Source organism: Gopherus flavomarginatus, chromosome 7, assembly GCF_025201925.1.
Source record: "Gopherus flavomarginatus isolate rGopFla2 chromosome 7, rGopFla2.mat.asm, whole genome shotgun sequence".
Taxonomy (NCBI): Eukaryota; Metazoa; Chordata; order Testudines; family Testudinidae; genus Gopherus; species Gopherus flavomarginatus.
The window spans coordinates 106,474,044-106,487,160 of NC_066623.1; the positions used below are offsets into that span (position 1 = coordinate 106,474,044).

The 13,117-nt window shown below is 44.3% G+C and overlaps 1 protein-coding gene across 7 annotated transcripts in view; it reads right to left on the reverse strand.

The window, feature by feature from the left end:
• The window catches only part of OSBPL9 (oxysterol binding protein like 9), a 127,424-nt gene that overhangs the window by 3,553 nt on the left and 110,754 nt on the right, over positions 1 to 13,117 (reverse strand). For all 7 annotated transcript variants that reach the window (XM_050961665.1, XM_050961664.1, XM_050961667.1 and 4 more), the window contains 9 exons: positions 5,534 to 5,693; positions 4,475 to 4,587; positions 3,987 to 4,105; positions 3,315 to 3,400; positions 2,863 to 3,037; positions 1,603 to 1,687; positions 1,204 to 1,314; positions 704 to 767; positions 460 to 600 (listed from right to left, as the gene is read on the reverse strand). In XM_050961665.1, the coding sequence (XP_050817622.1) occupies positions 460 to 600; positions 704 to 767; positions 1,204 to 1,314; positions 1,603 to 1,687; positions 2,863 to 3,037; positions 3,315 to 3,400; positions 3,987 to 4,105; positions 4,475 to 4,587; positions 5,534 to 5,693 (1,054 nt within the window). The remainder of the gene's footprint in view (positions 1 to 459; positions 601 to 703; positions 768 to 1,203; positions 1,315 to 1,602; positions 1,688 to 2,862; positions 3,038 to 3,314; positions 3,401 to 3,986; positions 4,106 to 4,474; positions 4,588 to 5,533; positions 5,694 to 13,117) is intronic.

The window sequence follows — 13,117 nt, forward strand, 5'->3', positions numbered from 1 at the left end:
AAATCAAAGTTTTATTAGACTCCCTGTACAGAAGCCCAGGGTGAAACGGAGACGCTATTCTACGTCAGCAACATTACAGAAAATCTTTTAGGAGTGGAACTAAAGCATAACTGTTTCTATAATAAAAGGTTTTGCTGCCAGGTATGTAAAATATAATTAAACTATTTTGGTATATAGGCAGGATTTGTCTATTCCTGCAAAAGGATTCAGGAACATTTTTGCAGTAGGGCATGATAGATCCAGGTTCAAGCAGCTTTCCTTCCATCCTAATGCACATCATCTGACTTGATAGGCCCAGACTAATCTGGTGGCCCACAACTGGGAACAAGGACCTGGATGTAATCTTTTGCTGTAGTTAGACATATTGAGTACAGCCATCCAAATTACTCTTCCTAAGAAAAAACAATTGTGAGCATTTATACAAATGGAGCAAGACTGAAAGAGGAACAAAAAGCTTACAAAATTTCAGCTGTAATTCTATGTTTCTTTCCTCCATAGAAAGGTTTTGTGTGGAAGACAATACTAGCATTGTAGCCTGTTTTTGAGCAACTAATACTGCATTCTCCACCCAGTTCTATCCACGGCACTGTGAGAATAGATCTGCAATGATAAACAATTGCACTTTTCAAAAACTTAAAAGAAACAGGTGCTCTCTGCCATCTCAAAAATATTTGAAGACAAAAGAGGTATAGCATTTACTTGCCTTCCATAACCATTGGGGAAAGTCAAAATATAGTGCTCATCATAATCTAGGCATGTCACACAACCTGTCAGAAAGAACAAATTACTACTGTACTCATAATCAGCAGCACTTTTCGAGGACATTTCATATAAAAATCTCAAAGCACTTGAGAAACTAAGTATTACAAAAATAAAGAGGTTAAAGGCCCGATTTTTAGAGAGGCTGAGCACCCATAATTCCTCCTGCTGTCAATGAGAGGTGTGGACATTCAGCAACTCTGAAAAGTGGCTCACTCAGGGACAAGCTGAGTCCATGATGCATTGGAAATGGATCCTGGGTCTCAAGCCACCAACAAGACTGCTTCAGCAGCTACTCGGTCAAGTCATCGGTAATTTACTGAGCATGAGTAATACATTGCAGGAAGTTTGTAGAAACTGCTTTTTCTACACAATTAAAATTGAGCATTAAGAAACTAATGTTAACGCAAGAGTTTACCTTTTAAACTACATACACACACTTACCTTGCCCTATGTTATGAACACCAATAGACATTCCTAAGAATTTTGACTTGGTCCAGATGTGAGCATTGAATTGTATTCTCTTGCTAAAACACTCAGCATAAAACGCTGAAACTTAAGAAGAAAAAAAAGTAAGAATATAACAAGACATTTACAATAATTAGAAGCAATTTTTACATTCAAATAAATTACAAGATATTGCAGGGGAGGTGAAATGGGTGGAGAGAAAGCGAGACTCTGCAACTTACTTCCCAGAAAAATGGTCTAAGGAGAGAGAAATTTCAGACTGAAAATTCATTGCTAAACAGAAAATGTTAATTCAAGGTCAAAACTTAAAAACTGACATCACTGTTAATCAGTTCCTGTCCAATAGTATAAGACTCCAGTAGCATAACAACTTACTTGGAGGGTGGTGAGAGACCTGCTCTGCTACAAACGTTACACTGTTTTTGGTAACCCAAGGAACTGGTCCCTCTGAAACAGGTTCCTGCAAACAAGTTAAGAGTTGCCTTCATTTGACATGGTACATACAGTTTTCAAAAATATCTGTGACAGGGTCCATTGAAGTAGCTTCTAATGAGAACTATCCATCACTTAACACAATTTTAGAATCCTAACATGGTGCAGCTTCAACATAGTTGTCGGTTTGCTGGTTTGAAGAGGAAAGGTATGAACCCACTGATGCTGGGCCTTTTGGAGAACATGCCAATTTCTGGAATCACTTTGATTATAGATACATGTATAGTGTTTGGAAGGTGCTCAGGGATTACAGTGATGGCTCATAAATATCTAAGATAGATGACTTCTGAGTTTACATCTTGCTATCTAACCCCCCTATGATACATTTTATACCTTCCAGGCTGGGGAAGTCTGGGTGAGCTAGGAGGACCTAAGAAGCTGGCACTCGTGGAACCTGAGATGCTGCATTTTAAACCGCTGCAGCCTTTCCTCTAGCAGCAGAAGGGTGTCTTGCTGCCTTTAGTCCATGCACACAGCTGACACATCAGAATGCTTCAGGCTGCGCTTCCCCAGCTTGCCCAGACTTTGACTGGACAACAGAGCTGGTCTTTGTGTTTGTGACCAGAGGAGTGCTGCAGTTCATGGCCTTTCTCTGACAGCCATGTCTGAGCACTCTGCAGGAGGAAGAGAGAGTTTCAGAACTGGATTTCTGACCATCTCTCAGGATCTAGATCTTTGGAAAGATTTTAAAATATGAAATGCTCTAGCCTTCAAAATCATGAGTAAGATTTCTAAGAGGAAAATGAATCCAGTTTAGGGTCAAAGGTATGGCTCCAAGTGGTAAAGAGGAAACCCTGTTAAGGCTGCTGATCTAGACTGCAAGGGGCTAGAAAAATGACTAAATCTGCAGTTCTTAAGACCAAGGAATGTATCCTGGGGACTGGATGGAATTAACACAGAATACTTTCTGCATGTCAAAGGATTCTTAAGAAATTAACTATTGAAATTACATATTGTTTGTAAAATAACACACATTTGAGAAGTCTGCCCTAAAAAGGAGGGTGGGGAAACTTCCATTAGGAAAGGAATCACAATATTTTTACATGGTTTGCTTCCGGTACCAACCCACACCATTCTAGTCAGAGATTAGAGGAATTATTAGCGCACATTCTAAGCAGTAAAAAACACCACCACAAAACTAACCATATTATCTTCATTTTCAGCATTTGGTAATATCCAATGACACCGGAAGATCTCGCCCAAAATGGGATTGTAAGGCTTTTTTGCAACAGATCCTTTCCTTCCCGCATGAAAAGCTGAGAGGTACCATCTAACCACTTGAACCATTCGGTCCTTTGGATCCTTTTGGTCACTAATACTACAGGAGGGGAAAAGTATCATCATTACTGAACACTGAAGTAAGTCACTGCTGTTCGAAAGAGGAACAAGACATAAAATTAAGACTCCAGTGTTTCTTTCTTTAAACTCAGATTGAGAAAAGCTTTTTGAAAAACAAAAGGCAGACTAGATGGTATATAGATGCACTTTTCATAGTTTGGATAAAGATCAAACATTCTTCAAAACAGAAAGCATATACTCTTGAAACTGCACAAGAAAATATCAGAACTGATTAATACTGTACTTAAATCAAATACCTCACAAATAAGTCCGGATGTGCAAAAAAGTCAGCATACATTTCCAAAAGTGATCTTCTTTCCAGAATAAAAGTTGGGAGAACCACCTGAAGAAAGTATCAGAGGGGTAGCCGTGTTAGTCTGGATCTGTAAAAGCAGCAAAGAATCCTGTGGCACCTTATAGACTAACAGACGTTTTGGAGCATGAGCTTTCGTGGGTGAATACCCACCTTGTATTCATGCATCTGACGAAGTGGGTATTCACCCACGAAAGCTCATGCTCCAAAACGTCTGTTAGTCTATAAGGTGCCACAGGACTCTCTGCTGCTTTTACATGGGTAGTTTAGGGGATCACAAATGATCCAGGGGTTCAGAATGAGCAAACGATTACTTTTGCTGGTAAATCATTTCCCCAGCTTATGGGATTTAACAATTCAATTAGTGTTGTCAGCATTAAACTTATCTACTTTCCCACCTCTACACTGAGACAGATCCACTAAAGGAATAACACGAAGAGTAATCTATAGGGAGGCTGAAACAGTTACAACCTATCAGAACAACAGATATACAGTTGCAATAGTATCAGAAGTGTAATATCATAAAACACCCTCATTCATTAAAAGCCTCACCCAATACAATATTACATAAACACAGCATTCAGATTTTTCATGAAGCACTGCCTTTGAGTCTTACCTTTGTTAGATCCATTCCTAGTCTAACCTGTGATAAAAGATGCATAATAACACTCTTATGTTCTTCCACTGACTCTCCTTCACCATCATCATCTCTATCATCAAGAGGATCAAAGAGATCTAAAAAAGAAGTTCACTCTGCTCATTATGTTTCCTAAAATATTCCCCCTCCAAAATACATTCAAAATACAACTTACATCAATAAGTCCTAACAGAGCACATCTTTTATTTAACATACAGATGAATTTTCTTCATTGTTTCATTGAAAAATACAGGGATCACGAAAATATTTTAGGATTTAACCATATAAATAAAAGGAAACTTTCACAAGTGCTGAAACACTCACCTACTCTTAAGATTACGGGAGAGACTGAACCTTCTTTTTTGCACAAACAAGCTATTAGAAACTTTTTATTAAGCACGACATTAAATATACCTGGATTCGTACTGAAGAACTTTCTAGTGAAAGAGCTAATGCAATTCTCTTACCAGCATCATTTGTCCCATTAGACATGGAAGAATTAAGGGATTCTGTGGTGTCTGGGCGTTTCAAACTACTTCCCGTGCTGCTGCGAGACAGGACTGCTGCGGATCCTGAGGAGCTACAGAAAGGGATCAAGTTCTCATGATTCAGAACATTTATTTCAGGGCAAAATATTAGGATTTAACTAAATTAAACATTGACATGGGGGTTGATGACTCGAGAAGTGCATTTATGGAGAAATTACAAGATACTGGAATATTCAGAAGCTAGAATGGTATATGCAGCTTCACATAATATAATACTTCAAGCAGAACGTAGCCTAATGATTAGGTAAAATCTCCAAAGTGGGACTCAATGAAATCCATACAAAAATTCTAAATGCACACACAAAAAGGACAGTTTCAAATATATTTATTATTTCTCAAAGGTGAATAGCAATAATTAAAAAAAGTTAGTTACTTTCAAAATTCCCCAAATGGCAAGAGTAAATGGAAATATAAATTATTCAAAAATTTAAAGAATATGGAGGTGTTAGGAAAAGAAGGACAATGGTTATCTACCAATTGCTGCAATACACCTCACATTGGACATTTAACCAGTCCAAAAATAACTTGTCAATTAACAAGTCAAATATTGGTCACATAATGTAAAAAAAGGTAAAATATTTTAAAGCATTAATTTATTAGAACAGTAACAAAAAAAAAGAGTAAGATCTTATGGTCTCCAATAGACTTAGCCTTAAATACTTATACCTAATTAAAAAAAACTTAACTGGGTTCTTTTAACTCAGAAAAATGCAAAACACAATCAAATTAATTTCTAAAAAACGAAAGAAGGCAAGCCACAGGCTACATGAGGGCATTCTTGCTGGAACATTTGGCAGTGATCAAATAATAATCAATTGACTAGTCCACTGACCAGCCTGCCAAACCTAAACACACCATGAGCCCATTATTAGAAAACACATCCAGGTTTTCAGGATTACTCCCCAACACCCACACAGATAGCTTCTTACACTTCTAGAAACTCTGTTCAATAAGGCTCTGTGTTCTTTCACTACTTACTCGATGCATCGCTTTGGGGAAGAACTGTTCTGATAGAATTCATCAGCATCATAGAACTCATCTTCACTGCTGGAGTAAGAAAAATCTGGAACTGTATTTGGAGACAGATTGACGTGGCTTGGAGAGGTTAAACTGCTGCTGGGTGCCGACTGCCCACTTCCTATGAAATTAAATCGAGGTTTGAAAAAGCTTTATTGATTTTTAAACCAGCCATTTCTAATCTAACAACTGGATTGATCAAGTTGATTAAGACATTAGCAGAGTTTAGAAACTAGAAGAAGCTATAAAATTAAGAATCTGTATCAGTCAGGTACACATTAATTTCACACAACAGGTAATACAAAATACGTTACCAGGAATGACTAATGAGGCAAGTACAAGGACAAAATTTTCCAAAACTAACTTCAGACACACAGACTCCAGAGTCTATGGATAGCCTCCTAAATAAACCAGGCCTACTTGTCAGAGGTGGTGACAACATACAGCTCCTAAAGAAATCTCAATGAAGTTTATCAGAAATGCAGGTGCTCAACATCTTTTAAAAAATCAGGTCACATTTATTTAGGAGCCTAAATATGTATTTGGGAGCCCAACTTTAGGCACTGACATTCCTAATGAAAGATAAGAAAACAGAGGCTGGCTGAGACAAAGAACAGCCAACGTAAAAATAACCACATATGTCGGGGCTACCTAGCCTTCTGTTCTTAAAATGTTTCTAGGTTACCAAAAATGATCAGACCTGCAATTTTATTATAAAATTCAAAGTAAATAAAAAAACAAAACAAAAAAAGTCACAGGCATTTGATGATACAGAGTTAGGATGGAAATACTTCCTTTGCAGCGGGCAAAGGCAATTGTCTAGTCACTTCTATTGTTACAATCCTAGAATCTTGGGCCTGGTCTACATTACAAAATTAGGTCGATGTAAGTCCCCTTGTGTTGACCTAGTTGTGCATGTGTTGACACTTAAATTAGTCTCCCCGGATGTAAGCCCTCTATTAAACCAACACAAGAGCACCACTTCCTAAGCGTGAAGGTACACACTGTCAACCCTAGCAGTCCTCAAGAAGCTGTCCCACAATGCCAGACACTGACAGCTTTGGTCACAATTGTGAACCCCACTGCCCATAGGTCATGGAGAACAGGAGCTCCCAATCTCCTCTTTAAAACCTTGCAAATTTTTTAAAAGCCTTTTCCTGACTGTCCACCTGGGCAAGCCACCTAAGCAGCTCTCCACTGTCACATGCAACTGCCCAGCTGAATATGCTGGCTACACGCTCCAGACATGCTCTGGCTTGGAGTAGACAAGAGATATTGGATCTCCTGAGCCTGTGGGGAGAAGAGACTGTGCAAGCACAGCTATGGACCAGTTATAGGAACACGGACATCTATGAGGGGGATGTACCAGGGGATCAGCTGCAGTAACACATGAAAGTAAAAACTGTGACAGACATATCAGAAGGCCAGGGAGGCCAACTGATCCAGTGCTGAGTTGCAGACCTCCCACTTTTACAAAGATCTGTATGCCAAACTAGGTGGAGACCCCACCCCAACCTCACACGACACTGTGGATACCTCTGAGCAGCCAGAGTTACAGAATCCTGCCATGAACAGTGAGGTGGTGGAGGAAGAGGAAGAGGATGGGGACATGTGACAAAGGGGTCCAGATATGCTGCAAGCCGGGACCTGTTTGAGTCTCCACCACACTCCACTTAATCCCAGCCTGATGCAGGGGAAGAAACCTCAGACAAGTGTGCAAATTTATTTTGCATTACAGTGAGGGAAGAACATAGCTATAGACTTTTCATTAATTTACTCATACTAGAAAAGGTAGTGGTACAACAAAGAGAGGTAAAGTTATCTGCTTTTCATTCCTTTGTCAAGTGAGGCAGGAGGGCCATGCAAAGCAGTTTATGTACACAGGGATGTCCCTTGAATCCTCCTGAGAGATCTCAATGAAACTTCCACGGAGGTATTCTGCAGTCCTCTCCTGAGGGTTTCTAGGGTTGCAGATTTACTTCATCCTCTGCTGTAGAACACTTTACTTCACCAACTGGCGTGGTAAAGTAACTTGGGCAGAAACCATTCCAATAAATGGGCTTTGGGACACCAGCAACAGCTATGCTCTCTGTATCTTTGTTACCCTTCGGAATGAGATAATGGCTAAAATCATCACTGCCTGCGGAAAATGGTGCCAATATTCAGTGCTATTGCACAATGCTCTTAGTTTCATGCAACTGAGCAATTCCCTCCTCTTCTCACCCCTGGTGGATCACACTCATCACGGCTGGTGCTATGAATAGCACCGTGCACAAGCACTCCAAAGCAGAAGTGTCAATAAGCATGTCTTGTTTAAAATTTATGGGGAACAAAGGAAAGGGATTCTGAATCTTAACTTTCACTTTCTGTCGTAACTATACTGATGATACCTCTGTGTGTTTTATCTGTAGCTGTGGCTTTGATGTGTGCCCCAGCCAGACCTGTGGAATGCCTGAGTCTGATAAGGAGGAGAAAGAGGAGCACTTGGGATGACATTCTTTGAAACCCTACAAGCCAGTACTGCATAAAGACTGAAAACAGAGGGCCTAGAGCAGTGGTTTTCAAACTTCTTGTATTGGTGACCCCTTTCACATACCAAGCCTCTGAGTGTGACCCTTTTTTAATTAAAAATGGGGTAGGGATTTAATTTAATGGAGGCTTGGGGCTGTCAGCCTGTAGCAGGGCAGTTACCCTGCTCCAGAGAGAAAAGACAGGGTACCAGAGGTAGGGAAGTGCTGGGGAAAGGCAAGAGGAGCTGGGAAGCTCCAGCCTGGCAAGTCCCCAGGCTGCAGGCCTTGTGCAAAGCCTAAAAGAGGTACTGGGCTGTAGGGAAAGGCAGCAGGTCCAAACCTGCCTTGCCAGTGATGAGTGGTTTACAGACTGCAGTCTGTCCTAGTGAGTGAGGTCTAGATGATGACTGGCAGTAGCCACTGAGGCAAGGTGAGGATAGAGGGTTGGGGGTTCCCCTGGGAGGGGAGACCCAGATTGTGGGTTACTGCTGGGGGCAGCACCTCAAGGTAAAGGGCACCGGGGTCTGGGAGGGATATGGTTTCAGTGGCAGGCTAGACACTGGTCAGGAGGAGGCACTCCAGATGCTGGAGAGCTAGTTCCCACAACGACCAGCAGGAGGTGCCACGGCAGTGAGTCTTCGCCTCGCTACACAGCCCCACAGAGCTGATAGCTTGTGACCCCTGAAGGGTTGTGACCCCTGAAGGGTCATGACCCCCAGTTTGAGAACCCCTAACCTAGGAGGATGAATAGTGCAGACTGTATGGAGAAGGAAAGAGCGGACAGGAGAAAAGCACAGGAGGAGGAGAGGAAGATGCACCAGGACATAATGGGGCTTCTCCAGAGGCAAAGACAGATGCTGCAGTTTCTTGTGGACCAACTGGTTCAACAATAATGGGCTCACCTCCCCTTGTAATCCATGGAGAACTCCAGGATAGCACCTCCCTACACACCTCAATAGTCCACATGGCATCAGGGGCCACATCCCTACCCCTACCACTCCGTACTGGGGACAGTGACAACCAGCTTCATATGCACTGACCTGTGAGTGTTTGTGTTACTCAATAACATTCTATTGTTTGGAAAACATCTTTCTTGGTTCCAAACAACTGCTGCAAAATGCCTGACAGAAGTGAAAGCACCCACTTACTTGTTATTGTACATTGTGACAACTCACAGGATCAGTGAAAAACAGAATAATAATCGAATGTACAGCAAGCACTACAAAATTAATTGATACACTGACAGTGTTTTAGTCCTATACTTATGCCAAGCACAACACAAATCTTAACAGATCCCCAGATTGTAAAGCCAGGTAGAACACAGTACACCACAACACAATACTGTGGGATGCTGTTAAAGAGCTCTTTCAAAGCCTCCCTGAGCCAAATAGCTCTGTGATGAGCTCTTCTGATACCCCTTGTGTCAGGCCATTCAAAATCAGTAGACAGATGCTCCAACTCTGCTGTTCATGCCTGCAGCAACTTTTCCTCCTTACTTCACATATATTATGTAGGACACAGCAGGCAGCTGTAGCCACCATGTTATTTTTCTCACTGAGATCCAATCTTATGAGTAAATACCACCAATGTACCTTCAAAAAGACGGTTACTCACCTTTGTAACTGTTGTTCTTCGAGATGTGTTGCTCATATCCATTCCAATTAGGTGTGCGCGTGCCATGTGCTCGCTTGTCAGAAGATTTTTACCCTAGCAACACTCGGTGGGTCGGCTGCGCACCCCCTGGAGTGGCTCCACTATGGTGCCGGATATATACCCCTGCCGACCCAACAGCCCTTCAGTTCCTTCTTGCCGGCTACTCCAACAGTGGGGAAGGAGGGCGGGTTTGGAATGGATATGAGCAACACATCTCGAAGAACAACAGTTACAAACATGAGTAACTGTCTTTTCTTCTTCGAGTGCTTGCTCATATCAATTGCAATTAGGTGATTCCCAAGCCTTACCGAGGCGGTGGGGTCGGAGTGAGATGTTGCAGGATGCAAAACTGCTGAGCCAAAGGCTGCATCATCTCTGGACTGTTGAACCAGAGCGTAATGAGAGGCAAACGTGTGGACCGAGGACCAGGTAGCTGCGCGACATATCTCCAGGATGGGTACGTGAGCCAGGAAGGTGGCAGATGAAGCCTGAGCTCTGGTAGAATGAGCGGTGAGGTGGCTCGAGGGAACATGAGTCAAGTCATAACAAGTACGGATGCACGCCGTCACCCAAGAGGAGATCCTCTGGGAGGAGACAGGTAGGCCCTTCATTCAGTCTGCCACCGCGACGAAGAGTTGGGGCGTTTTACGAAAGGGTTTTGTGCGCTCAATATAAAATGCAAGCACTTTACGGACGTCTAGGGAGTGCAACTGTTGCTCCTGTTGTAATGACTGTGGCTTTGGGAAGACCAGAAGGAAGATATCCTGGTTTACATGAAAGGCCGAAACCACTTTAGGAAGGAAAGCCGGGTGTGGTCGCAACTGCACCTTGTCCTTGTGAAACAGTATACAGTGGGTCCATCGTGAGAGCCCGAAGCTCGGAGACTCATCTGGCCGATGTAACGGTTACGAGGAAAGCTGTCTCCCAGGACAGGTGTAGTAGCAAGCAGGTTGCTAACGGCTCGAATGGGGTAGACATGAGTCTGGTTAGAACCAGGTTGAGGTCCCAGGTTGGGGCGAGGCATCGTACTTGGGGCTATAGGCGCTCCAAGCCCTTGAGGAACCTAGAAACCATAGGGTGTGAGAACACGGAGCGGCCACTCTCCGCTGGGTGGAAGGTAGAGATGGTCGCCAAGTGCACCCTCAATGATGATATCGCTAGGCCCTGCTGTTTGAGATACCAGAGGTAGTTCAAGATGGTGGGGATCGAGGCCTCAGCGGGAGTGACATTCTGCGTTTTGCACCAGCAGAAGAAACGTTTCCACTTGGCCAGATAGGTTGACCGAGTGGAGTGGAAGGTATCCTGCTACCCAGGAGTACTTGTGCTGAGGCAGAGCAATGTAACTTGGACCGGTTTAACCACGCAGCAGCCATGCTGTGAGGTGAAGGGACTGCAGGTCTGGGTGGCGAAGTCTGCCATGGTCCTGAGTTATGCGGTCTGAGTGAAGAGGCAGGGTAATTGGGTTGGCTATCGCCAGGCTGAGCAGCATGGTGTACCAGTGCTGCCAGGGCCATGCTGGAGCGATCATGATCAAGCAAGCTCTGTCCCTGCGGAGCTTTATCAGGACCCTGTGAACCAGCGGGAACGGTGGAAAGGCATAAAACAGTTGGCTCGTCCATGGCATCAGGAAAGCGTCCGAGATCGAGCCCAGGGAGAGGCTTTGGAAGGAGCAGAACATCTGGCATTTCCTGTTCTCATGAGAAGTAAAGAGTTCTATATGGGGAAAGCCCAACTTCCGGAAAATGGAATGAATAATGTCCGGAAGAAATCGCCTGGGAGAAAAGACGCTACCAGGTCTATTGAGTGGGCTATACAGAAGTCCCAAAGCTGGATGGTTTCCTGACAAAGGGGAGAGGACCGTGCCCCTCCCTGCTTGTTTATGTAATACATGGCCGTTGTGTTGTCTGTGAACACTGAGACACAGCGGCCTTGTAAGTGCTGTTGAAATGCCTGGCATGCAAGGCGGACTGCTCTCAGCACTCGGACATTGATGTGCAAGGCCAGCTCCTGAGATGACCAAAGGCCTTGAGTGCGAAGATGTCCGAGGTAGGCACCCCAGCTGAGACATGAGGCGTCTGTCATCAGGGCCATGGAAGGCTGGGGTGGGTGGAACAGCATCCCTGCACACACCAGGGAGGGTGTCAGCCACCAGTTGAGGGAGCTTAGGATGCTCGGAGGAATGGTGACTATCATGTCTATGGCGTCTCTGCCTGGATGGTATACCAAGTTGAGCCAAGATTGGAGGGGATGGAGGCATAGCCTGGCGTGTTTGGTCACGAACGTGCAGGCCGCCATGTGACCCAATAGACCAAGACAAGTGCAAGCCGAAGTTGTTGAGAAGTTTTGTAGGCTTTGGATAATTGTTACCATCGCCTGAAACCGAGTGGGTGGCAAGCAAGCTCTGGCGAGACTGGAGTCCAGGATGGCCCCAATAAAATCTATCCTCAGTGGATTTGTCTGTATTGATCATCAAGCCTAGACGTATGAATAGGTCCTTGACGATGCCTACATGATGGGTGACTTGCGTCTCGGAGGTTTCTCTGATGAGCCAATTGTCGAGACACAGAAAGATGTGTATCCAGCGGCGGCAACTACAGCCATGCACTTTGTGAATACTCTCGGTGCTGTAGAGGCGCCAAACGGTAGGACCGTAAACTGGAAATGCTGATGGTTGGCCTCAAATTGGAGGTACCGCCTGTTTGGAGGATAAATGGCGACGTGAAAATACGCGTCCTTCATATCAAAGGTGGCATACCAGTCTCCGGGATCCAAGGATGGGATGATGGTCCCCAGGGATACCATGCGGAACTTCAACTTTATCATTAACTTGTTGAGTTCTCACAGGTCTAGGATAGGTCTGAGACCTCCCTTCGCCTTGGGGATTAGGAAATAGTGGGAATAGAACCCTTTCCCCTTTTCGTCTTCTGGTACTTCCTCTATGGCTCCCATGGTAAGGAGCGTGCGCACCTCTTGTAAGAGGAATTGCTCGCGAGAGGGGTCCCTGAAGAGGGACGAGGGTGGGGGCTGGAGGGGGGGGGGAAATAAACTGGAGGTGGTACCCAAGTTCCACCGTGCATAGGACCCAATGATCTGAAGTTAGCTGGGACCACGCAGGGAGGAAAAAGGAGGTAAAGGATCCTGGAAAGGAATTGGTGCGCCGTCCTCGGGTGCACCTTCAAAAGTTTGGCTTTGGCCCCGTAGGTGGTTTGGAGAGACCTTGATTCTGGCCCCCTTGGGGTCCAGACCGCCATCTATGATTGCCTCGGCCGCATCCTTCGCCGAAGTCCTGTCTCGGTCTAGGCAGGGGATAAATGCGGTGAGGCTGGGGACGGAAGGACCAGCGCTGAGTCACCGGGGTGTGCATCTCGAGGGAGCGTATGAC